General features: G+C 36.8%; 9 protein-coding genes across 9 annotated transcripts; 2 read left to right on the top strand and 7 right to left on the bottom strand. All coding sequences in view use genetic code 12, as the record gives it.

Moving 5' to 3' along the window:
• Nucleotides 1–51: 51 nt before the first annotated feature.
• SLA1 (cytoskeletal protein-binding protein) lies at nucleotides 52–3,792 on the bottom strand (the record flags this gene model as incomplete). The annotated part of the gene is made up of 2 exons (XM_067694319.1): nucleotides 52–3,513; nucleotides 3,580–3,792. The coding sequence occupies 2 exons, from the start codon at nucleotides 3,790–3,792 to the stop codon at nucleotides 52–54; spliced, it is 3,675 nt and encodes a 1,224-aa protein (XP_067546651.1).
• A 286-nt stretch (nucleotides 3,793–4,078) lies between these two features.
• On the bottom strand, nucleotides 4,079–5,173 carry I9W82_005170 (uncharacterized protein; the record flags this gene model as incomplete). Its single annotated transcript, XM_067694318.1, has 1 exon — nucleotides 4,079–5,173. One exon carries the CDS (start codon nucleotides 5,171–5,173, stop codon nucleotides 4,079–4,081), a length of 1,095 nt encoding a protein of 364 aa, XP_067546650.1.
• Nucleotides 5,174–5,741: 568 nt separating this feature from the next.
• COX4 (cytochrome c oxidase subunit IV) lies at nucleotides 5,742–6,200 on the bottom strand (the record flags this gene model as incomplete). The annotated part of the gene is made up of 1 exon (XM_067694316.1): nucleotides 5,742–6,200. The coding sequence occupies one exon, from the start codon at nucleotides 6,198–6,200 to the stop codon at nucleotides 5,742–5,744; it is 459 nt and encodes a 152-aa protein (XP_067546649.1).
• A 1,482-nt stretch (nucleotides 6,201–7,682) lies between these two features.
• RPS26A (40S ribosomal protein eS26) lies at nucleotides 7,683–8,042 on the top strand (the record flags this gene model as incomplete). The annotated part of the gene is made up of 1 exon (XM_067694315.1): nucleotides 7,683–8,042. One exon carries the CDS (start codon nucleotides 7,683–7,685, stop codon nucleotides 8,040–8,042), a length of 360 nt encoding a protein of 119 aa, XP_067546648.1.
• Nucleotides 8,043–9,110: 1,068 nt separating this feature from the next.
• CDC55 (protein phosphatase 2A regulatory subunit) lies at nucleotides 9,111–10,682 on the top strand (the record flags this gene model as incomplete). Its single annotated transcript, XM_067694314.1, has 1 exon — nucleotides 9,111–10,682. One exon carries the CDS (start codon nucleotides 9,111–9,113, stop codon nucleotides 10,680–10,682), a length of 1,572 nt encoding a protein of 523 aa, XP_067546647.1.
• A 224-nt stretch (nucleotides 10,683–10,906) lies between these two features.
• Nucleotides 10,907–11,302, bottom strand: COX13 (cytochrome c oxidase subunit VIa; the record flags this gene model as incomplete). Its single annotated transcript, XM_067694313.1, has 1 exon — nucleotides 10,907–11,302. The coding sequence occupies one exon, from the start codon at nucleotides 11,300–11,302 to the stop codon at nucleotides 10,907–10,909; it is 396 nt and encodes a 131-aa protein (XP_067546646.1).
• A 392-nt stretch (nucleotides 11,303–11,694) lies between these two features.
• On the bottom strand, nucleotides 11,695–14,274 carry I9W82_005165 (uncharacterized protein; the record flags this gene model as incomplete). Its single annotated transcript, XM_067694312.1, has 1 exon — nucleotides 11,695–14,274. One exon carries the CDS (start codon nucleotides 14,272–14,274, stop codon nucleotides 11,695–11,697), a length of 2,580 nt encoding a protein of 859 aa, XP_067546645.1.
• A 1,568-nt stretch (nucleotides 14,275–15,842) lies between these two features.
• I9W82_005164 (uncharacterized protein) lies at nucleotides 15,843–18,470 on the bottom strand (the record flags this gene model as incomplete). The annotated part of the gene is made up of 1 exon (XM_067694311.1): nucleotides 15,843–18,470. The coding sequence occupies one exon, from the start codon at nucleotides 18,468–18,470 to the stop codon at nucleotides 15,843–15,845; it is 2,628 nt and encodes an 875-aa protein (XP_067546644.1).
• Nucleotides 18,471–20,051: 1,581 nt separating this feature from the next.
• On the bottom strand, nucleotides 20,052–22,478 carry I9W82_005163 (uncharacterized protein; the record flags this gene model as incomplete). The annotated part of the gene is made up of 1 exon (XM_067694310.1): nucleotides 20,052–22,478. The coding sequence occupies one exon, from the start codon at nucleotides 22,476–22,478 to the stop codon at nucleotides 20,052–20,054; it is 2,427 nt and encodes an 808-aa protein (XP_067546643.1).
• Between the last annotated feature and the right edge of the window lie 1,345 nt (nucleotides 22,479–23,823).

Below are 23,823 nucleotides of genomic sequence, written 5' to 3'. Positions count from 1 at the left end.
GTAACTTTCTATTTAAAAATACATACGTGGCTGTAAGCATTAAATTCTTTATTAAAATCCAAAGGGATTGTCCGGGGTGGCTGCGGCAAGGTTTGCTCTTTTGCCAGTAGCTTGAGTTTGCAACGGAGAGTTACCAAATCCCATACCTGTTGGTTGTGTTTGTAATGGTTGAGAGTTGAAACCTTCAAATTGGGAGTTTCCAAAGCCACCTTGCTGGTTGAAAGGTTGCGATATAGATGTGTTTTGAAACATGTTGGTCATTTGGTTCATGTTAGATTGTGGCTGTTGTTGTTGTTGTTGTTGTTGCTGTTGGCCAAATTGATTAAATTGGGTTGGCTGCTGTGGAAACTGTGAGAACGGTTGTTGCTGCTGGAAGGTGTTTTGCTGAGGTTGGCCAAATGAGTTTTGGAAGTTGCCACCATTTGATTGATTGAAAGTAGATTGAGGCATAGGGTTTCCAAATGAGGTTTGGGGCATCATACCACCAGTAGCTTGTTGACCAAAAGACGTCTGTGGTATCATACCGCCAGTTGCTTGTTGACCAAAAGAAGTTTGCGGCATCATACCTCCAGTTGGTTGCTGCTGGCCAATTGGCACGGTGTTGGTATTCATAAAGCCTCCAGTTATTTGCTTACCAAAATTTGATTGCGGGACAAATCCTCCTGTAATTAACCCACCTGTTCTTTGCGCTGGAACCAATGGGTTCAGGTTGAAAGATGTTGTAGGTAAGCCTCCGGTGTTTTGTGTTCCAAACGATGTGGTAGGCAAGCCTCCAGTGTTTTGCGCACCAAATGTTGTACTTGGTAATCCACCGGTGTTTTGAGTACCAAAACTAGTCTGAGGAACTGTTGACGTACCAGTTTGGAGAGGTACAAAGCCTGGTTGAAATGATTGTGGTTGACCAAAAGTTGTTTGTGGAGGGCCAGCCCCACCAGTTCTCTGTCCTGTTGGAACAGCAACAAGACTGAGCGTCAATTGTGGCTGAAGAATGCCCGTTGCTTGAATAGGAATAAAGCCAGTTGGTTGTGCGGTAATAGGAATGAATCCCGTAGGTTGTGCTGGCAACAATCCCCCGGTTGGCATTGCGGTTAATCCAGCACCAGTACGTTGCACTGGAACAAGGCCACCAGTGCGTTGTGCAGGAACCAAGACACCACCACCACCACCACCACTGTTTGGCGTCGGAGTAGCTGTCTTTGTAGGTTGAAGTGGTGGCACTGATGAGGTCTTGGTTGGTTGAAGTGGAGGAGCTGAAGGAGTTTGCTGTGGGTTTGGTGCTTCTGGTTTAGTTTCAACTGGCTTGATGTTGACCAAATCAGACAAACTACCCGTATACTGGGGAGTTTGTGGTTGAGGAGATGGCTTGAGTAAATTCTCGTTTGATCTAGCTGCTGGTTTCATTGCCCATGCATCATCATCAATCTTACCACTTTGATCTGGTTGAGTTGGTGGTACACTAAGATGAGATGGTTGATTCTTAACTGGCGATGGTAAAGCATCTCTAGTTACCTTGGACAACTCAGTAGATGAGTTGTTCTTCAATGCTCCATTGCTATCAATGAACAAGCTGCCTGTTGATTGTTGTTGCTCTGGTTCAGTTGACCTCTTTCTATTGTACTTGTTGTCCAAATGTTTCATCACTCTAATTATATCACCTTCACGCAAACCCAAAGTTCTCAACAAAGATGGAGAGATGTCTTCCAAAATGTTTTCATCCATTTGTTCGCGTTCAAAGTTGAGTGTGTAACGTTGACAGTTACCAACATCAACCCCACATTCCAAAAAGAAATCAAACCAATCGTAAGCTGGAGCTCCATTTGGATCTTGACCAGATGGTCTAGGTCTTGATGGTTGAGGAGGTGCAGTATCGTGGATTGCAGCAGTAGCTGATTGCGAACGCTTGGGTTCCGGTTGTGATGCAACCGCACCCGACTTGCTCTTTGATCTAGCTCTCTTTTCCATTTGTTTGAATACAATTTGCTTGTACTTATCCAACGATGACTCTGTAATTTTCTCAACATACTCCAAGTCTTCAATGGATAACTTCTCGGCAGCAACAGCAATCTTTACCCCATTAGTCTTGTGCAAGTGAACTTTCCCATCGACGAAACCCAAAAACTCAGCCTCGACTTTGAATGTACCTGAACTATCGATCCATGTTCTAACACGATGAAAGTTTGGCATTGACTTGTCATCTTCTTCATATTTTGAGCTTTGCTTTTCTCTTTGAGCTCTATCCCTTTCTCTAATCCTCTCTCTTTCGTCTCTTGATCTCTGGTGATGACGGCTATCTTTCCGACTCACAACTTTGCCTTTGGAGCTGGACATTGACTTCCTTCTAACTGGTCCGTCTGTTAATTCATCCAATTTTGAATTACCAATTACCTCGATATATGATGAAGGGACAACACCTTGTCTTCCAGTATTGATGTTCTCAACCATCCACCAATCGCTTGACTTCGATTGGTTTATGATGTAAACTTCATCTCCTTCTCTGCAGTTCAATTCATCTTCACTCTGTGCTCTGAAATCATAAGTCAAACGGCCAATCTTTTTATTGGATGATCCGCTGCTAGGTTGAGAAGCTTTTTGGACTTCCCTCAATCCTGCTGCTCTTTCAGCGCCTTTCAATTCCCCCAAGATAGATGTAATTGCATCTGCAACATCCTTGGTTCCTGCGTGTAATTCCAATTCTGCTGGAGGGTTCTTGAGTTCCAAAAACACATGCTTCTTTTCGGAATTGACGCTGATCAAATCCTTAATTTGCCATTGGTTGTTTATATGTGAAGCTGACCTTAACCTCAATTTCTTTGGATTGAAAACATTTGGCTTTATGATAAGCAAGCCCTGTCCTACTGACACTTTAATTGGTCTCTTTTTTCTCCCATCGAGTTCGTCAATATACCAGGTGAAAAACTCCCCATCAAATTTATGTTCTTTGTCGGTTGGTGTATGCACTTCATGCTCTTCCTCGTAGTTTGAGCTTGATCCTGCCACTGCGTCTGAAGCTGGACCAGTTGGTCTTGATGGCATTGGAGGTGGTGCATCTTCTTCGTCGCTACCATGAACATTGTACTCTCGTGATCTATTTTGTGAACTGTCTCGTGAAGGGAATGGTCGAGGGAGATCTTTTTCCGGAGTCGGAGGTGGAAGATCTGGAGTAACCGACCTGTCGGGATGGGTGGGAGGGGGAGCGAAATTTGGTATGGCAACATGGGGTTGACTCATAGCATTAGATTGAACATGTGGTTGTGGCGGTGGTTGAAATTGTGATACTTCGGGTTGTGGTATTTGCTGAGGTAACTGAGCCAGTGCTCCACCACTATCAGGGCCTAGTTGAATGTAATTGGAAGGAACAAATCCAAACTCTTGCTTACTAGCATTGCTAACAAGTATCCAATCGGGGTCACTCAAGTCGTACACATTAAACACGTCATTCTCGTTAAAAGATAGTTCTTCCTCGGTTTGTTTGTCGTAATCGTACAAAGCAGTAGCTTGTTTAATAACTGGTGCCTATTTGAGGATGAGTTAGTATTAAAGAATCAAAAGCTAAAAGGGGGAGGGGGGTGTAGTACATACTTCCTCAATATATGTTGATGGAACCAATCCTGATGGTTCATCAACCACTTCACTGCCAGTTGCAATTACTCTTTTCTTGACTTTCCACCAGTCGTCGATGTCTGATCTCTCCAACAAATATAACAAGTCATCTGTGTGGATGGACAACTCTTCCTCTGCTTGTGCATCATAGTCGTAAATTGCCTTATATACACCAATGTATATAGACAGCATATCTGATTAAATTGGACTGATGTAGATTGAGTTGATATATCGGATTATCGGTACCAATTTTGCTATTCTCTCTGTTGAGATTGTTGGATTGTTGAGAAATGTCAAAGAGAAAGAAAAAAAAAAAAAAGAAATTGAAGAAATATCACAAAGTAAAAAAGAAAAAAGGAGTGGTGTCATAATAGTACTTTACACGACATTGAGACCAAATCAACTACGTAATCATGTTCATACATCCTCTATCATATTTCTATACTCTATTAAAGCAGTAAATCCACTTGTCTTTAGTCTAATTGACTTGAGTAAGCGGTCTATCAGAATTAAACAACACAGTTTCTATGTTTTCAAGACAATTGACTGCTGTATAGTTGAAGTTCTCAGTAGACGCAGAACCAATATGAGGCGTCAATACAACATCCTGTCTGTCAAATAATTCTGGGTGAACATGTGGCTCCTCTTCAAAGACATCTAACCCGGCAAATAACACTTTACCACTCTTTAATCCATTCACCAAAGCAACTTCATCAACAACTGATCCTCTTCCTACATTAATGAGTCTAAATTGCTTGGTCATGCTGTTGATCAATTCATCGTTTACCATGTGACGAGTTTTAGGTGTTCCAGGGCATGCAATTACCACCAAATCAGCAAAACTTGTAGTTTCAGCTAGCGTCTTGTGGAAAGTGATGGGGAACCCCAACTTCTGTTCTTCATCTTTACTCAATTTGTTACGTTTAACGTAGTGTATATGCATGCCAATAGATGATAATCTAGCAGCAATAGCTTGACCTATATTGCCAAACCCAACAATAACAACATGATGATTCCTTGGTGATAAATTAGCCCTTTGGCAACACGATTTCCCATACGAGGAGCCCATAATTGGAGTGGATACAGCAACACCAGCTTTTTGATCAAACTCCCCAAACACCAATGACTTTGTCAATGTTCCAGTTTGAGTATATCGGTCCTTGCCTAAATTTTGTTCGTATATTTTGAAATTTCTAAAACTGGCAATGGCATTATAAAGCACCAAATCAGCAACCGCATCATATGCCATATCGGATGGACTATTAGTCAAGACAATTCCCTTTGCAGTCATGGCTGGTACGTCAAAATGGTCGTATCCAATACTACACGTGGTGACAATTTTCAAATTTTTGGGTGCGAAATCAATCAATTTACCTTTGAATCCACCAAGTGGTGCAAATCCAGGCCATCCACAATAAATTGCTTCAATATCACTAAACTTGTGTTGAAAGTCATAAATACATTGCTCAACAGTTGTTAGTTCGTAGTAAATACACTCAAATAATTGTTCAAAACGATGAAGTACTTCCTTATTGGGAGCCTCCAAGAACAAAACTTTTTGTTTAATTGTCATTATTGGTATAGAATGATATCTGGGAATGTGTAGTAGGTTGTAGAAATCATGTTGATAGCAGATTGAGTCATTTTGCCCTGGTTATATATGTTTTTGCTCCTTGCATGAAATTTTTAACCTCCTTCTAGAAACCTCCTTCAATAACCGCGATGATAATAGGAAATTAAGATTTTTCGTGCGGCTCAAATTGTTCCGAGCGTTTCAACGGTTCCGAGGGTTTACTATTGTCTACAAACTGGGTCAATGCCAAGCTCCTGCATCGGGATACCCACGGAAAAGGTTGATTGCAAGAGTTCATAGAGCTATCATAGAGCTATCACAGAGCAGTTTCATCTACACCACTACATTTTGTTTAAAAATAACTTAGTCTCTTTCTTCATCAAAGATATATATATATATATCGAATATATAAAGCAATTTGCATCTGGTTCAGATCATATACGGATATGCAAAAAAAAGATGTCAAAAATAGTCTCTTAAATACACACACCAAGTTTAAACTCCTTCTCTTGTATGCTTTTTTTTGTTTCAATCGATCTTTCTTTAAGTTTCTTTTTTACTGCTTTGTTTAATGAGCCATACCTGGTTCACCCAAATACTTAGCCTTCAAAACAGTTCCACAATGCCAGCATCTTGATGGTTTACCTTCTTCAACCTTCATCCAGTATGGTTTGTGGGCTTCTTCAGCAGTACCTTTACATCCGACATATCTGTATCCCATATAAGTAGGAACCAAGAATGGGTCATTCATAGTACCTTTACCTTCAGTAATTGGCATTTCCATATCGAAAACATCAACACCCTCTTTCTTACCCAAAAGTTCCAATCTTTGTAAACCAGTAGATTGGTCCCAATCGGTTGGGATGGTACCTGGCTTAGCACCAGGACCAATCAATGATGAAGCATCGGTAACTTCAGACAAGTCTTGCGCAGTCTTAACTTCGGTGTGGGATACTTTGTTGGCCAAGATTCTGGTTGAGGACAAAAATCTTCTTTGACTGGCAACTCTTAATGAACGTGAAAGCATTGTGCTAGATAGAATTGTTAGTATTTGAATCTTAAAAGCGCAATTGTCTCAGGCAGGGAGTGATGTGTTCAGTATCCAATGTAGCTCTCAAGACAAGGTAGAAGTAGTGAGTGTGTTACTCAAGAATATGGACATTCTGACGTGGCATTGTTATATAATCCATATGCCAATTCCATCTTGTCGAAAACTATCTCTGCCCGCCAATTGACACAACTGCAAAACAAATAGCTGGATATTCCACATACTTTTTTATTAATTCCCTATACGGTTATGGTAGATGTTTGAAAAGAAAAGTATAAAAATGAATTGGGATTTCCTTGATTGGATGAAATGCAAAGGGTAATTTTGGTGAAAACTGTTAGGTTTATTTGTTGATATATACTAACGTATAGCCTACTAACGAAATCACCTCATTATTTTTTTTTTGTTTTTTCTTCTCTTCTACGCACTAAAATTGATTGACTTCTAATTGGTTGTAAAGAAAGCACGACATTGAAATATGCGACATTGAAAAGGAGTTGATGTACGACACTACAGAGATGCATGTGGGATAGTAAGACTAACGATACACATTAGAGAATATATAGGGAGGTCATAAGTGTATGGCTTGGTATCGGTTAGCCTCCAATTGAAGGGCATATCGGGTCATCCAGGTACCGCGAGCTATTCTTGAAAACCTCGAACTCATCAATTGCCTTTCGCAATGTTTCACAGTAGATCAATTAACCCCTAGCTTAGTACCTCTAATGTTATTACTTGGTTTGCTTCTATCTCCATCTCATTGATGGGCTGAAATAACGCTGAAGAGTACCGTATACAATTGTTCACCAAAAGAAAGTAACTGGAAAAGGAGTCTTGAAAGTTGGCCACAAAAAAAAATTGATTAGGGCTACAACCCAGTTGATTTAGAGTGCTACCAATTACTAACTACACTTTTTTCCTGCACTTGGGTCCTCAGTAGTACAAAAAGCCGCACAAAATAATAGTAAAGTGTACCAATACACGCACTCTCGCACTGTCTGTCTGTTGTGTCTCTCTCTCTCTCTCACTAATAAAATTTTTCATAATAACAATTTTTCAAATTCAGAAAATCCTTTTCTCTTGCTTTGATACAACAACCAAAGAAGTATGTTTAGATCACCAAATATGATGAAATGTGTTGATGCAATGAAGGAGGATATGTTTTAGAAGAAAAGGGGAGACAACCAAAGAGTCATTACAACTACAAGCAAGTTTGAAAGACGGGTGAAAGATATCCCTTTGAAGTACTGATATTCCACCCAAATTCAAATACAAACCTACAACTACTTTTGAGAAGTGTATTCAATGTTAGTCCTATTGACTTGAGAGTGGATCACAGAATTACATGTGAAGGTACTATCAAGGTCCACCCATCAGCAAAACCCCGATTCAAAACTAGTCCAAGTTATTGCATCCACAACCGCCCACGACCATAATACTAACAATCTTTCTCTAGCTAACATGCCAAAAAAGAGAGCTTCCAACGGTAGAAACAAGAAAGGTAGAGGACACGTTAAGCCAGTCAGATGTTTGAACTGTGCTAGATGTGTACCAAAGGACAAAGCCATCAAGAGAGTAACAATCAGAAACATGGTTGAAGCTGCTGCTGTTAGAGATTTGTCTGAAGCTTCTGTCTACCAAGAATATGCATTGCCAAAATTGTACAACAAGTTGCACTACTGTGTTTCATGTGCTATTCATGCTAGAATTGTCAGAGTTAGATCAAGAACTGACAGAAGAATCAGAACTCCACCACAAAGAAAGAGATTTACTTCTGACAGAAAAGTCTCACCACAAGATGCTGCTAAGAAAGCTAACTAAGTAGGTGTAAAACTTTTTTTAGGCGGTGGTTTTTTTTTCCTAAGTACTCATGTATAAAAAATGTATACACACAAATCCAGTTTTATTAATAAAATGAAGCACTGTAGAGATAAGAGGAAGTGTCTTGTTGAGTTGAGGGATGTAGTGTTTTCATTTTAGTGAGTGAAGAACCTTGCTTATTGTAAGAATTGGGTGAGATTTTGCAACTAAATTGATGCAAAAAGTTAGAAATGAAAAGTAACCGTATGGTATAATAGCCAGTTTGAATATAGAAAATAAGAGCTTTTAAAGTCAGCAGTAAAGAATAGTACTCTGGTCCCCTGTGGTTGTCTTTTCCAATGTATTGGGAATTGCATTTTATGTCAGATCTGATTTACAATCAAACAAGATTTTTACACTACCAAATGACGTATACACTTTTAAAAGATTTAGTTTGAGAAATTTGACAGTACAATGATGATAACCAATTGATACTTAAAAAGAAGCAAAATCTGTCCTTTGTATACAAGTAAAAAGTAGAAACAAACGGAAGAGAAAGAGAGACATCTCAGTCGTACACAATTTGAATAGAATCTTCTTTAAGAGTTAAAGAGGAGACAGAGAGAATGTGTATGTGTGTGTGTGGCGGAACCAAAAAAGAAAAAAAAAAATTACAAAAAAAATTGCGTTGGACGACTAATCAACCAACCAACCAACCAACTAAAACTTATATCAATTCAAAAACAGCAAAAGACACAATTTCATATTCAATAAACTTATCATCATTCACACACATTGTAAATCTTCCTAGAAATACCAACAAGCAGAATAGTGTTTCCCATTTGTTTAGCATTGGTATTACACACAATCAACCCTCGTTTCTATTTTGATCATTCATCACCCAGAACGAAAAGCCAAAAAAAAAAAAAATAAAAAACATAATAATTATAATCCGATCGCTGTTTAACAACACAACTCAGATTCAGATTGTCCACCGTGCAACATAGGCAACAGTAACAGTAACAACAACAACAACAGCAACAGTAACAGCAACAGTAACGACAGAGAGCTTTCACATACCCCTCCATCATGACTCAAGATGAAACATGGAAATTCTCCCAATGTTTTGGAGATAAGGGAGATATAGAAAACATTACTGAAGCAGACATTATATCAACAGTTGAATTTGATAGTACTGGAGATTTCCTAGCTACTGGTGATAAAGGAGGAAGAGTAGTACTATTTGAAAGAAGCCACAGCAATAAAAAGAAACAAGGTTGTGAATACAAGTTTTTCACTGAGTTTCAGAGTCATGATGCTGAATTTGATTATTTAAAATCATTGGAAATTGAAGAAACGATAAATAAAATCAAATGGTTGAAAAGTGGTACTGATGCATTATATCTTTTATCAACTAACGACAAGACGATTAAGTTGTGGAAGATTCAAGAAAGACAAATCAAATTGGTTTCAGCAAATAATCTTAACGGACTGAATCATTTATCACTTGAAGGAAATGGTACAGGAGGAATAAATGGAATATCAGCTTTGAAGTTGCCTCAATTGGAATTACATGATAAGTTGATATCAGCTCAACCTAAAAAGATTTATTCAAATGCTCATGCATATCATATAAATTCAATATCGGTGAATTCCGATCAAGAAACATTTATAAGTGCTGATGACTTGAGAATAAATTTATGGAATTTAGGTATAGCTGATCAATCATTCAACATTGTTGATATTAAACCAACCAATATGGAAGAATTGACTGAAGTTATCACGAGTGCTAAATTCCACCCAACACAATGTAATTTATTCATGTACAGTTCATCAAAGGGAACGATAAAGTTGTCTGATATGAGGTCCAATTCATTGTGTGATACACATGCCAAGATATTTGAAGAGTATTCCGATCCATCCTCACATAATTTTTTCACTGAGATTACCAGTTCTATTTCTGATGTTGAGTTTAGTGCCAATGGACGATACATTGCTTCAAGAGATTACATGACGGTGAAGATTTGGGATTTGGCAATGGAGAATAAACCAGTAAAGACGATTAATGTTCATGAACATTTAAGAGATCGATTATGTGATACTTATGAGAATGATTCAGTGTTTGATAAGTTTGAAGTTCAATTTAGTGGTGATAGTAGATCTGTAATGACTGGCTCATACAATAACAAGTTTATGATTTATCCCAATGTTACTTCGGGTGAGGATGCCAAGACGTTCAAGACATCAACGTCAAAGAAGAATAAGAGTAAGAAAGGAGGACGAAGTGGTGGTAATGGCGATAATGATGAAGTAGGCGAAGATGATGATGACGACGACGACGATGAAGACGACGACGATGATGATGAATTTGATCAATTGGATTCTCCACCTAATAACAAAAACTCGCCAGTTTCACAATTGGAAGACGAAGAAGATCAAGAGGAAATCATATTACAAGCAGACAAATCGGCATTCAAGTCCAAAAAGACTGGCCATCATTCCTCAAGAAGGAGAATGATGAGTGGCGGAGTATCAAATCTTGGTCGTGATTATGATGACATTGATTTCAAAAAGAATATCTTGCATTCATCATGGCATCCAAAGGAGAATTCAGTGGCTATTGCTGCAACCAACAATCTATACATTTTCTCAACTCTATAGAGTATAAGAAGCTATTTTGTGGAGAGTAAATAATCACTACTTTTTCAATCTCTTTGTATCTCTACAGGTATCTTCTCTTCCATTGACGCTTTAATATTCAATTTCAAAATGAATATATAAACTAAACGTTAAATAATAATATCAATATGGGAAAACTTAAACCTTTCATACTTCCTAAACCACATATTCATAGCTCTCATATCAGTAAGTGTATTATCCTCTCTTTAATCCTTTTGAACATGTCTGTTAACATCGGTGTTCCAGAAAAGAGTTTGATCCCCATTTCCCCAAAAGAAAGGCTTAGATCTAATGTTTTGATAATCATACTGTTGAGGCCACTCCTCATCACTCAAATGCCTAGTATGTTGACGATGATGAGCATGTTCCAATTCAACTTTACCAACGGGGATAGAAGTCAACAAGATGGCTGGTAAAGCCACCAAATAGGTCAATTTCTTCCAAGTGTTGGTGATTTTCTCCGAGTGGTGCACCTTGGTTTCGTATTGTTGCATAAATTGCTCGCCCAATTGTTTGTTGGATTTGTAGGCGGCTTCGTTTAAGAACTTGGATGGGGCGTAGTGGGATGCGAATCTGCGGAAAGTGAGTTGTCTGGACATCATTTTGTTTAACTGAAGTTTCTTATGATTATAAAACCTTTTGTGTTGATGGTCTGACTGATGATGATAATTTTTTTTTCTTCTTTCATTTCTCTTTTGTATTGGATTGGATTTTATTGGGTGTAAATAGTTAGTCGTGTAATTTGACTAAAAAACATCACCTTATTTTTCTTTTGCTCCATGCAAGTCGTATGTGACACGTTTATTTATTTTGGCTGCGAAATTGAGACATTGAGGAGATTGACAAAAATTGGCGACAACTTAAACTAAGAAGAGCTTTTCAATGTTGCTCCAGCTCTACACTTCTACACAAAGTCAAGTTAAGATATAATACAGAGAATGTATGCATTGGTTTCTATTATATGCTAATATGGGGGAGACATACAAACTACTCATTACTTCTCCTTCTTTTGCTTCTTCTCATTCTTTTTGCTACTCTTCTTATCCTTCTGCTTCTCCTTCTTGTCACTCTTTTTCAAGATTCCATTCTTCATCTTTTCAACAAACCCAACATCGCGCGGATCCCGTTGACTCTTCAACTTATTAGCATATTCATTAACCTTTCCATTCACCTTCATCACCTCAGCATTGAAATCATATCCACCTTGAGCATTCCTTACTTGATCAACAAAGTAATCCAATTGCAAACTTGCACGTTTCCTTTCCAACGTTTCATCATCAATAACACTACCACCACCACCACCACCATCCATGTCATGATGACCACTGCCAAATTTGTAAATATCGGCATTTTCCTTAAGGAACTTCTTTATTGATGATTCCCGCTTAATCAAGTTGGGCAATTCTTCATTATGAGCCATGGTTACTTTATGCGTAGCAATGAAATCCCGCAACACTGGTTCATTGAGATACAAAAACTCAATATACTCATCATCAGTTAAATTGACAACAATAAGATTGGTATCTCCCTCACTAATCTTTTGTAATCTTCCTTCACCATCAGTCTTGCCGCCCTTGGTTACATACCTTAACACACTGAGTTTTGGTACCCAAATGCGTAATTTGGGCAAGTATACATGCTCAGCAAACAATGTGCTTGACGTACCTTTGGCCTTGTATTCAACATGCAACATCGATTCAAAGTCATTAGGAATATAGCCAATTTCACCTTGGACCATATTAAGTCGAAGGGGACTGATTTCTTGCAACTTGGAGAAATGAGCATTTCGACAATTGTAAATTTGTAAAAATTCATTCTTTTGTAATGGAGATTGCAATTCTTTCTTTTGATCCTTGGGAATTAGGAATTGATACCTTGGTGGTGTTGGCATATCGGAAATTGCCAATCCGGTGATATCAATGTATAATCCAGTATCTACATCAATAAACCTAGCATCGATATTATTTCTCCCATTGCCCTTGGCTCGATAGGAGATAAATGTTGAAGAGTCGAGAAAGAATCGACCAAATCTCAGCTCCTTGGACAAATCAGAACCTAAATCAACGACAATTGTTTGATTAAACAATTGAGAAAGACGATGCAAGTCAACAATGGGCATTTGTACATCAACGTCTGAGTCCCACGGGAATTGTAATCCATTCCAGTACCAAGATAATAATGACCCATGAGCTATCCAAGTGGTTAGTTCATATTGAGTAGTTAATCGAAGGAAAGCTTGAAGTAAAGCATTTATCGAAGTACTTTGTCTTGGAGTGTTATTGACAATTCCATTGAAAAATCTCCAATCGTAATGAGCACCTTGAGCAAAGTGTACTTCTCTTCTCACAATGTATGCTTCATTGAAATATTTAGGTGGATCTTGCTCTTGTATGGATGTTTTGAGTGCATGGAGATAGTTTTTGTCAGTTTGGTTAAGTTTGGGGGCAGATTCGAGAGATGTAATAATTTGTGTAGTAGTATCAACAAATTGATCATGAATGAGTTCTTTTTGTAAAGCGGGGTGTTTGTTTCTGGTAGGTAATTTGGCAGCCAATGCAGTAATCTCATCATTGATATTGATAACTCCTTGTTGGAACAAATCTGAATCTTTCAACTTCATACGTTGTTGCTGTTGTTGTTGAGTTATATCAACTTGGATGGATTTACTACCGGGCAACAAAAATGTCAATGTTAGTGGCAACTGCATAAAATCGTTCAAGTACGATCTTGCTAAAATTGGACGCAATGATTTCTTATTTCTTCCCGTTGGTGCAAATATATGAAATCCAGTATTAGTGTACAAAGAAGATTGGCGTCCTTCTTGTATTCTTCTAAAGCCAGCTAGAGTATCTTGAGTATATTTAGCTTGTTCTTCAGGTGTACTTAGTATTCGATCAATATCTTCATCAGTAACACAATACTTTTCTGGTTTAAACAATATCTCTCGTTGATTTCGTTGGTTGTTTTTACCAGTACGGTCAAAGTAGGAACAATCTTGTTTTTCAAGGCTAAATATATATTCTTCCATTGCAGACATGTCAAGATAGTCATTCCAGTGGAATACAGGTATTCCCAACAGCTGTTGTTGCAGAGCATCTTGACTGTTTAGCTTCGAATTAATGTGTCTCAACAATAATCCAAATGTATATCTTGGATCAAATGGTTGTAATGGAGGTATTTGTTCCTTTGGTGGGATATTGATTGTATAAAACAGGGCATCATTGGTGTAAGTAGTTGCTTCGAAAACTTGCTGCGTAACTTTAAATTGTTGTTTAGTTTTATCATCAAGAGAGTCTAAGCTTGCACCTTGTAGTTGTTGTTGCAGTTGTTGTTGTTGCTGCATATAGTTTACTACCAATGTATCAAAATCATTTCCATTATGTTCTCTGTCAGTAGCCAATAGTAGATGTTTTAGTTGTGGTATTGGTACATTATTTGCAATATATTGTTTGATTGGAGTATTTTGTATATGAGAAGCAACAAGTAAATGAGTGATTAAAATGATTAATAGTAGCAATACTGCTCTAGATCGCCTCATGGCAATCTTGCGGAATATTGGACCTAGTCTTGACATTGAATACAAATGGGGAGTAGTGTTGTCTAGCTAGTGGATGAATATGATGGTGATATAGCAAATAGTAGCTATTCTCTCTCTGTGTGTATGTGTCGGTTGAAAATGGTTCGGGAATTAGTAAACTTTAGATCGGATTTAAAACTGACAATCTTTCTTTGCGGATATATTTATCAAAAAGGGACCTTTTCTCTATGGACTGGAAAAGTAAGTAGTAGTGTAGTAGCAATATTAAAAAGACTAGATTCATGTAAAGCTAGAAAAGAGGAAACACTAGACAGTTAAAATATCACTTGAAAAGTATAGAAAGTAAAAAAATATTGATATTGTATGAATTCTCTTTTATATATATTTTTTGTTTTTAATAAGGGTCGTGTGATTATTGCTAATGAAATTTTTTATTTTATTTTTATTTTTTATTTTATTATTTATTATTTATTTTTTGTGATACAAATCTAAAAAAAAAGGAATTAATAGATCTAAATAGTTCTTTTTTCTCTATAAGGATTCAAAGTAATTTTTATACAAAACTGAGGATTCTTTATATATAATTGTAATAGAAGCAAAAAATAAAAATAAAAACCAATAGTATCTATATAGACACAAGGGAAGAATTGACTCTTGTATATAAATAAAAGTATGTGTGTGCGTATGTATGTATGCCCACGTGTAATGTATTAAATGTTATTTAGTTTCAACTGTAAGCCTTGTTTTAAAAGAACTAAAACAAAAAGTGAGCTTTTTATGTTGTTGGTGAAAATTGGCGAGATCTCGTCTGTCCCCTCTTTTAGATACATATATGTACTTGCTAGTAACAGTATATATATATAACCATACTCTTTAAAAAGAAGAAGTCAGTAACTACTACTACAAAACACACAAAAAGATAAGAGATAGAAAAGATAAAGGAACTTTCTGGTTCCTTTTATTTTTTTTATTGATGATGATGATGATGTCATTCTTTACACAACACGACACACGACACACGACAACAGACAAATAGAAATAAATTATGAATATGGTTTCTGTGTAACTTAAATTTTAATCCGCACACGACAAAAAAAGAAACAGACACACACACACATAGAGACATAATATCAAGCACATATAGTTTTGCGTGGCCATACAGACAACCACACACGTGTATATATTAATACCAACTATTAGCACTACTAGTACACACTGTTTATAAAATTGAAACAATTAAACACATAGCCTTAGTCTTGTTTTCTTGCTTTTCTTTTGGTGTATGACTATAAATAAGCCTTGTTTCATTTCCTTTATATATGTTCACCACCACTTTTAAAATGGATTACACTCACAATCCTTTTTTGCTATTCCTCGTATTCCAATACAATAAGATACAATAAACTCAGTCTTTATCAATACACGTCGTAAATATTGCACTCAAACAATATAGAATTATATAACAACAAACACTGTTCTAGAGATAAAGAATAAAACAAGGCTTTGTGTGATTAGCATCGATATATGAACATTGTTGTAGAAAGAAGAGACTACTCAAGCCTTGTCTGTGCTCATTTTTAACGTTCTTTCCCGTACCCTCAGCCTCAAATCACCTTAGCCTCTTCCTTCTTGGGCTCTTCAAGTTTAGCTTTCTCTTCTGCTTCCTTTCTCAATTTTTCCTTCTCCTCTTCTTCCTTCTTTAATTTATCCTTTTCTTCCTGTTCCTTCTTTAATTTCTCCTTCTCTTCCTGTTCTTTCTTCAATTTCTCCTTTTCCTCAGCTTCTTTCTTCAATCTCTCCTTCTCCTCTTTCTCATCCTTCAACTTTTTCCAATTCTTCCGTTGTTCTTGAACCTTTTGCAGCAACTTATGCAACTCCGTTTCCAAGCTATATACCCCCTTTTCAACATACCTAGTTTGATTTAAGAAATAATCAGGATACAATGGATACCTCTCAACATCAGGATTCATATACTCAACACCACCAAACAACCCAAACACACCAAAACTCTTTTTAATAAACAAATTTTTAGTAGATTGTTTATTACTCAATTTCTCCAATTCCATATTATGCAACAGGGTAAATTCTTGGGTGTTTAAGAATTCTTTAAATACAGTTTGTTGCTGATACAAGAATTCAATATATTCTTGATCACTTAAATCAACAACCATCATATCGGAATTTCCATCACGAAAACTGTCTAATCTAGATTCACCAAGTTTATTTTCATTTAAAAAATCCACAATTGCATGCATGCTGGTCCAAATACGTAATTTCGGCAAATAAGCAAAGTTACTATTGAATGTACTGCTCATTGACCCCTTTGCACTATATTCATTTTGAATAATCAGTTGGAATCCACTGGGGATATACCCATATTCTCCTTGAACCATACTTAGACGCAAGGGATTGAGTTGATTCATGGCGATAAATTCCTCCTTACGACAATTGTACAATTGTAGCTTGTTGTTCTTTTCCAATACTGATGATAATGAATTCAAAGCAATCTTTTTATTAACGGCAAGTTTCATTTGCTCTTCATATACGTTTGGTTTTGCCACGGCTTCACTAACTGCCAAGGAAGTAATATCAATCTTGACTCCAGTGTCTAAATCAATAAATCTAGCATCAATCACATTGTAACCATTACCTTTAGTCCTTTGTGATAAAAAGGATCCTGAATCTAAAAAGTAGCGACCAAATCTCGTCTCTTTATTCAAATCAATACCAAAATCAACGACAACACTCTGATTAAACAATCGAGTTAGCTTGTGGAAGTCTTGAATTGGTAATTGTATATTTAAATCAGGCTCCCATGGGAACTTGATCCCATTCCAGTACCAACCCAATAGGGAACCATGAGCAATCCACGCTTTGATCCCATACCGATTAGTCAATCGAAGAAACGCTTTTAGTAATCCATTATGAGCCAGCTGCAGCAATGGTGTCTTGTTGATGATCCCTGAAAAGAATCGCCAATCATAAGTACTTCCATAACCGAAATTAGACTCTTCCTTGATGATGTTGGCTTCAGCAAAATGCTTTGGGGGAGAATCTTCCCTTAATGAGTAGCTTAATCCGGCAAGGTAATGTAAATCAGTTTGATTCAAATTGAAACTAAATTGTTGCTTTTGTAAAGTATCTATAATTTCAGCGCTATTGTCAATGAAGTCCTCGTGATTGAGATGAATTTCATATGGGAAAACCGTGCTTGATTGCGTTGGTGATACCTTTTTTGAAAGTCTTTCAATCTCACTAGTGATGTTAATTAATCCCAGTGTAAACAATTCCGAATCACGTAATTTTCTCCTTTGCTGCAGTTGAGGCAGTTGTTCAATATTGAATTGAATTGCTTTATCACCCATTGGTAACAAAAAGACAATAGTTTGAGGCACCGGCATAAAATCATAAAGATACGACTTTGAAATAACAGGACGTAATGCAGTCTTGCCTCTACCCGTCCAACTATGAATATGGAACCCAGGACTCAATGCTGGAGCATTAGCAACTTCATTCTTGATTCTCTTTATTGATTCAATAACATGCGATGGATAATTCATTTGCTTGATTGGATTCTGCAATATACTATCCATTTCATCGCCATCACCAATACAATACCGTTCAGGATCAAATAGGTTCTCAGCATGATTCTTATCATCATTAGCGGGACTCCTCACGTCAAATAATTTACAACTAACCTTTTCTGGCTTGAATATATATTCTTCCAATGGCGACATATCCACATAATCAGCCCAATGGAAAACAGGCAACGTGAAATCATCCAGCATGATTTCCTCCTGAGTTCTAAACTTGTCATTAATAAACTTCAAAATCAATCCAAATGTAAACCTAGGATCAAATTTCTGAACCGGTGGGATGGAATCCTTAGTAGCAACATTAACAATAGGAAAAGATACATCATCACTAACAAACTGCGTCTCTTTCAACACTTGTTTCGTAATTTCAAGTATCTTCAATTTCTTCTTATCCGTAGTACCATAAATCTTTGCTTCAAGGGCTTTTTTCTGCTCATTGAAATATTCATTCACCTTGTGATCAAACTCAGCAACTTGTTTTGGTGTTTCTTCAGTCAATGCATATTGTCTGAAATAGAAAATTGGCGCCGATGCCGTGTCAGCAATGTATTTCTTAATTGGTGCATGTTGGAGACTCAAGATGATTACGACTCCAATTAGGAGAAACGCTAGTGTTAAGCCTCTTGACCGCCGCATTAGGGATGAATGCTAAACCAAATAAGAATGGTGCTTTGATTTTTTGCCTTTTTGTAGAATGTTTTACATCTTTGGAAATTATGCTGGTTTTATACTAAAATATGGTAAGATTTTCCTCTGATAGGGGGGCCAGCCACAAAAATAGAATATTTTGGTCTAAAATATGATTCTGTAGGATACGCATACGCGTTTGATTGGGAGAGCTTTTCTGCTTTCGCTGTAATTTTTTTTTTCTTGGATCGATTAGGTTGGACACTGTGTGTTGTCCTTTTGCTCCGTTTGGTCTTCGGTCCGTAATTTGATGAAGTAGGTTGTGGCACAATTACGATTTGCAAAAATTGCGCGGGGTGGTTTTCCCAAACCTTTGTTTGTGAGGACCCTAGCCAAGGTCTCTCTTCACACCGTTTTACTCAATTTAAACAAATGACTACTAGATCAAGAAAAGGGTTCCAAGGGCAGTACTGGCATCCTCATTGAATCAAAATAGAAAGACTCAAACAACTTTATTGGGCCTGTATTTTTTTTTACCCTCTCACTCAAAATCTGATGAAACGAACCACCTACAAGTCCACGCTAATTCTCTACTTATCTACATAAACGAACAGCAAGCAACTAGTAGCCCTGATCAAACTGCACGCACTAGACAATTTCTTCAGGACAAAGAGGCTTTCTCAAATTTGACACGTTCCAAATTGTCTCATATTTCTCGTTGGCATATTTTTTTCGAACCTTTTTGTGTTTCCGAAAGAAAAAAAAAAAAATAGAATAAAAGTGGCACGATATGCTGTCTCTTTTGCATAACACTTGGCAAAAAAGTAAAAATCAGCAGTTGGGTAGGGTTGCATGTTAGAATGGAAATGCGGGTCCTTAGTGAGTACCATACGAGTCCGAGCTCCTCTCGTCCGAGTCGAAAATTTGGAGGGAGATGGAAGGTACACCTAGTCCGAGGCTGCTGCGTTAAAAGCGTTGTGTAGTTGCTGTATATATTTTAAGGACGCAATGGAATTTGAAAACTCTGGGAGTCATTGACAGGACCTACTAACGACTCCCTTAAATTGAGTCTTCAACAAGATAACGTTCATTCTGGCGACCCAGATCCAACAAAGGAGACACCAAAGTTAACCAAATGTTTCTAATGCACAAGTAGCGCCCCCAAACAACTAACTCAATTCGCTTTACAGCTAAACAAGATTAACCGAGATTTTAAAAATCTCGCGAAATTGACTCCTGAAGATCGTGCGATATTAGTTCTTCGCCAAAAGTTGCAAATAATATGCAGGTTTTACAATTTTATTAGAGTTTGTGCATAAAAGAGAGTTTTTTTTTTTAATTTTTTAGCTAACGTGGCTCATTCATGCATTGGAGTCCTTCAATTGCCGAGATGCATTATCAAAAGAAAACGACAAATCGTAAGTTTAGTCGAAAAGAGGGTCCAAAATGCTACGATCTTACTAGTTGTTTTCTAAAATGAGCGTGTTTTAATTAACTATTAAATGTCGATCCGTCACTATGTATGATAATGCCTTATTTGTGCCTGTATCTTCAAGCCTTGTGATCTTTTCTTTGTCTTTTATTCAGATTTTATTCTGCTCCTCCCCCTTCGTTTGGCTGCTCTTCAACTTGTCCCGCATGAGCCTCCTGGTAATTAACTTCAGCTTCTCTAATCTTGTTTCTTAATCTTTGCATCTCCTTATCAAGGTCATATCCACCTTCAACATGCCTCAGTTGATGAATAAAATAATCCAATTGTAAATTAGCTCGAACCGGATCATCTCTCAAGACTTCTGCACCAGGATCAACAAATAAATCCATGGTTGATTTCTTATCCAATAATGTCTGTATTTCTAAATTGTGTAATGATGTAACTTTATGAGAAGCGATAAACTCTCTCAATATTGATTCATTGTGATACAAGTAATCAATATATTCTTCATTTGTCATATTGAATGTCTTGAATTCAATATCGCCTTCTTTAACATGAGTCATTTTGTCTTTTGCACCAGCTCCAAATTTATCCGTAACGTAATTGCTCAATGGCACATCCCATACCCATTGACGTAGCTTTGGTAAATAGACACGCTCTTTATACAATGTGCTAGCAAGTCCTTTTTCTTTATACTCTTCAAGAAGCAAAATTTCAAACCCTGGTGGAATGTACCCATAATCACCTTGGATTGAACTTAATCGAAGTGGACTAAGTTCTCCAAATTGTGAAAAATGGTTATTTCGACAATTATAAATTTGCAAAAACTCATTGCGATCCATTTGGCTAATTGTGCTTTCATGTTTGTTTTTATCAAATTCAGTGTTTGCCAACATGGCTTCGTATCGGGGTGGTGCTGGTTCTGCACTAAGGGCCAAAGCAGTGATATCCACATACAACCCAGTATCCAAATCAATAAAACGAGCGTCGATATTATTCAATCCTTGGCCTTTCATTCGATGAGATATAAAAGTTGAAGAGTCAATATAGTATCGACCAAACCTCAATTCACTATCCAAGTCATTGCCAAAGTCAACTATAACCGATTGGTTAAACAACTGCGATAATCTATGCAAATCTTGAATTGGCATCTGCACATCGATATCAGCGTCCCATGGGAATTGTAGCCCATTCCAATACCAAGATAACAAGGAGCCATGAGCAATCCATGTATTGATATTGTATTGGTTTGTGAGTCTAAGGAAGGCTTTAAGTAATCCATTTATAGCAACTTCTTGTTGTGGTGTGTCATTGATAATACCATTGAAGAATCTCCAATCATAATGTCCACCAAGTGAGAAATGAGGTTCATCTCTTACAATGTTGGCTTCATAAAAGTATTTGGGTGCATCTTTAGTATGCAATGATGTGCGAAGTGAGTTGAGATAACTTTGATCAGTCAAGTTGAGTGGTGTTGTTTGTGCTTCCAATGCCAAAATTTTACTACTAGTCTTGTCAACAAAGTCCTCTTGTTTAAGGTGTTTTTCATATGATAAAAACTTTTCATCTTTGGTAAATTTACTAGCAAGTGATTCTATCTCATCCTTTATATTAAGCTTTCCTTCTTTTATCATATCTGAGTCTCGTAATTTTTTCCGTTCATTTGTATTGACACCATATTGAACTGATTTACCACCAGGCAATAAAAGTGTTAGCGTTAATGGTAATGGCATAAAGTCGTAAAGATATGAACGAGCAATAATAGGACGTAAGGCACGTTTGTTTCTTCCTGAGTTGCTAAAAATGTGGAATCCAGTAGTCAATAAAGGATTCAGCTCTTGTTGCTCCTTTATTCTTCTAAAGGAAGCAAGCGTTTCTGCAGAATACTGCTTCTGAGACTCTTCATCTTTTAAGATTCGATCAATATCAGCATCTTCAACACAGTAATCCTTCGTTTCAAAAATCCGTTGCTGTTTATTCGTAGCTGGATCTTCTTTTGTAGCGTCAAAGTATTTGCAATCTTGTTTTTGTGGATTGAATAAATATGGTTCCATTGCTGACATATCAGTGTAATCTGCCCAATGGAAGAAAGGAATGGTCAATTTCTGTTGATCATGTTCACTAGCCATGCTATTGATGAATTTTAAGAGTAATCCAAATGTAAATCGTGGATCATATGGTTGAAACTGAGGTATTTGTTCCTTTGGTGGAATATTTATAACTTCAAATGACTTGTCATTTTTAAATGTAGTCTCCTTCAATACTTGAACAGCAATATCAATCTTTTGCTGTGTTTCATCATCAAAAGTTCCATGAGTGGATTGTTGTTTAAGCAAGTTTTCTTGTTGTTGCATTAGCTCCACCACTTGCACATCAAATTCAGCAAGTTCATAATAACTATCTTGCCCCGTTAGCAATTTTCGAAGCTTGGATATATTGATTGTGTCTGATACATATTGCTGTATGGGCGTTAGCTGTAGATATGATATGAAGAGAACATTCACTAGTATCAATCCAAAGATGACCCAAACACTTCTTGATTTCCTTATGGTTAGCTTTTGAAGAAGTTGAGGTATTGGAATCATGGTTCTTGTAAATATTGTTAGTGGGTGAGCTGTGTTGTGCTTTTAACGCTTGTGGAAAAAGAGTAAAGTGTATGAATCTGATTAAAGATGCTCTTTGGTTGGATGCAAATTGTAATAGATCACCAAAACCTCCTAAAACTTTTTTTGATAAAAACGAATCTGTTTTCCATCTATGTTAATATATATATATATATACTCGTGATACTTTTTCCCAACAAGTAAAAAACCTAGATCTTTCGGCGTTAGCATGCTTTAAAGTCACAAAAAGAGAAAAATAAATGATTAAAAAAAGGGGAGTTATTATTTTCTTAGTAAGATTTAGTGAGACTATTTCTGTGCTAAAGGCTGTTTTTTGTTTGTTTATTATTGAGTAGCTAAAAAAAATAATAATAATACAAAGAAAAAGAACACATTACACGCTTACTGTACATTTTTTTGCTGGTTTGGTATGTTTGTTACGAGGTAGGAGGTTAAGGTTCCTTTGATTTTTTCTTTTTTCTTTTTTATTTTGTTTGTTTGCAGTTTTGTGTTGGTATTCTCTGCTGCATGAAGAAGCACAAAACGTACCATGTCTTGTATGAAGGAGAGAGAGAGAGCTGCAAAGGAGGAGAGAAGCCAATATCACTTTTGTAAACAAGGAACAACAAGAAAAATACTACATGAAGCCCAATTTTGAAAAAAAAATATATTTGTTTTTTTTCAGATTCGATGTTGTAACCGCCTTGTTGGAATAAAAAGGAAGAACAGAAATCATACTGTGCGCGCCATAAAAAGTGATATGTTCCACTATATATATATAGCAAGAATAGCCTATTTGGAATCTTTTAGTTGACATAGTTTGATGGTCTTCTAGAAAAACAGTCAAAAAGAAAAAAAAGTTTTTAGAAAGAATCTTTCATGGAATCGATACACAAAGGAATTAAGAAAGAAGAAGAAAAGAATAAAACTTTTTCTTAATTTTTAAAAGTCGTGTGACAGTTAAAAATTTAAACTAGTTACTCAATAATCATCATCATCCCATACACAAAACTCAAAACATAACATATTTTAAAAAAAGAATTGAGGTAAACATAAACAAAGACAAAGACAAAGACAAAGGCAAAGACAAAGACAAAGACAAAGACGAATTCACCAACAACAAAAAAAAACAGTTTCAACTGAGTAAAGCCACCAGCTCATTGTGTGAAAATTGCAAGCGCGTGACTATAATTATGAAAATAAAGTTGTCTCTGCAGTGAGTTTGTGGTCTACGTAACCAATTTCTCTGGCAGTCGTCTCCGTACAAAAGAGCGCGTAAGAAACGAAAGCCTTTAAAACAAGGCTTCTTCCACCAGAACTAAAACTA

This window comes from Candida metapsilosis (assembly GCF_017655625.1).
Source record: "Candida metapsilosis strain BP57 chromosome Unknown scaffold7, whole genome shotgun sequence".
NCBI lineage: Eukaryota > Fungi > Ascomycota > Pichiomycetes > Serinales > Debaryomycetaceae > Lodderomyces > Lodderomyces metapsilosis.
This window is presented reverse-complemented; position numbering and strand designations above follow the sequence as displayed.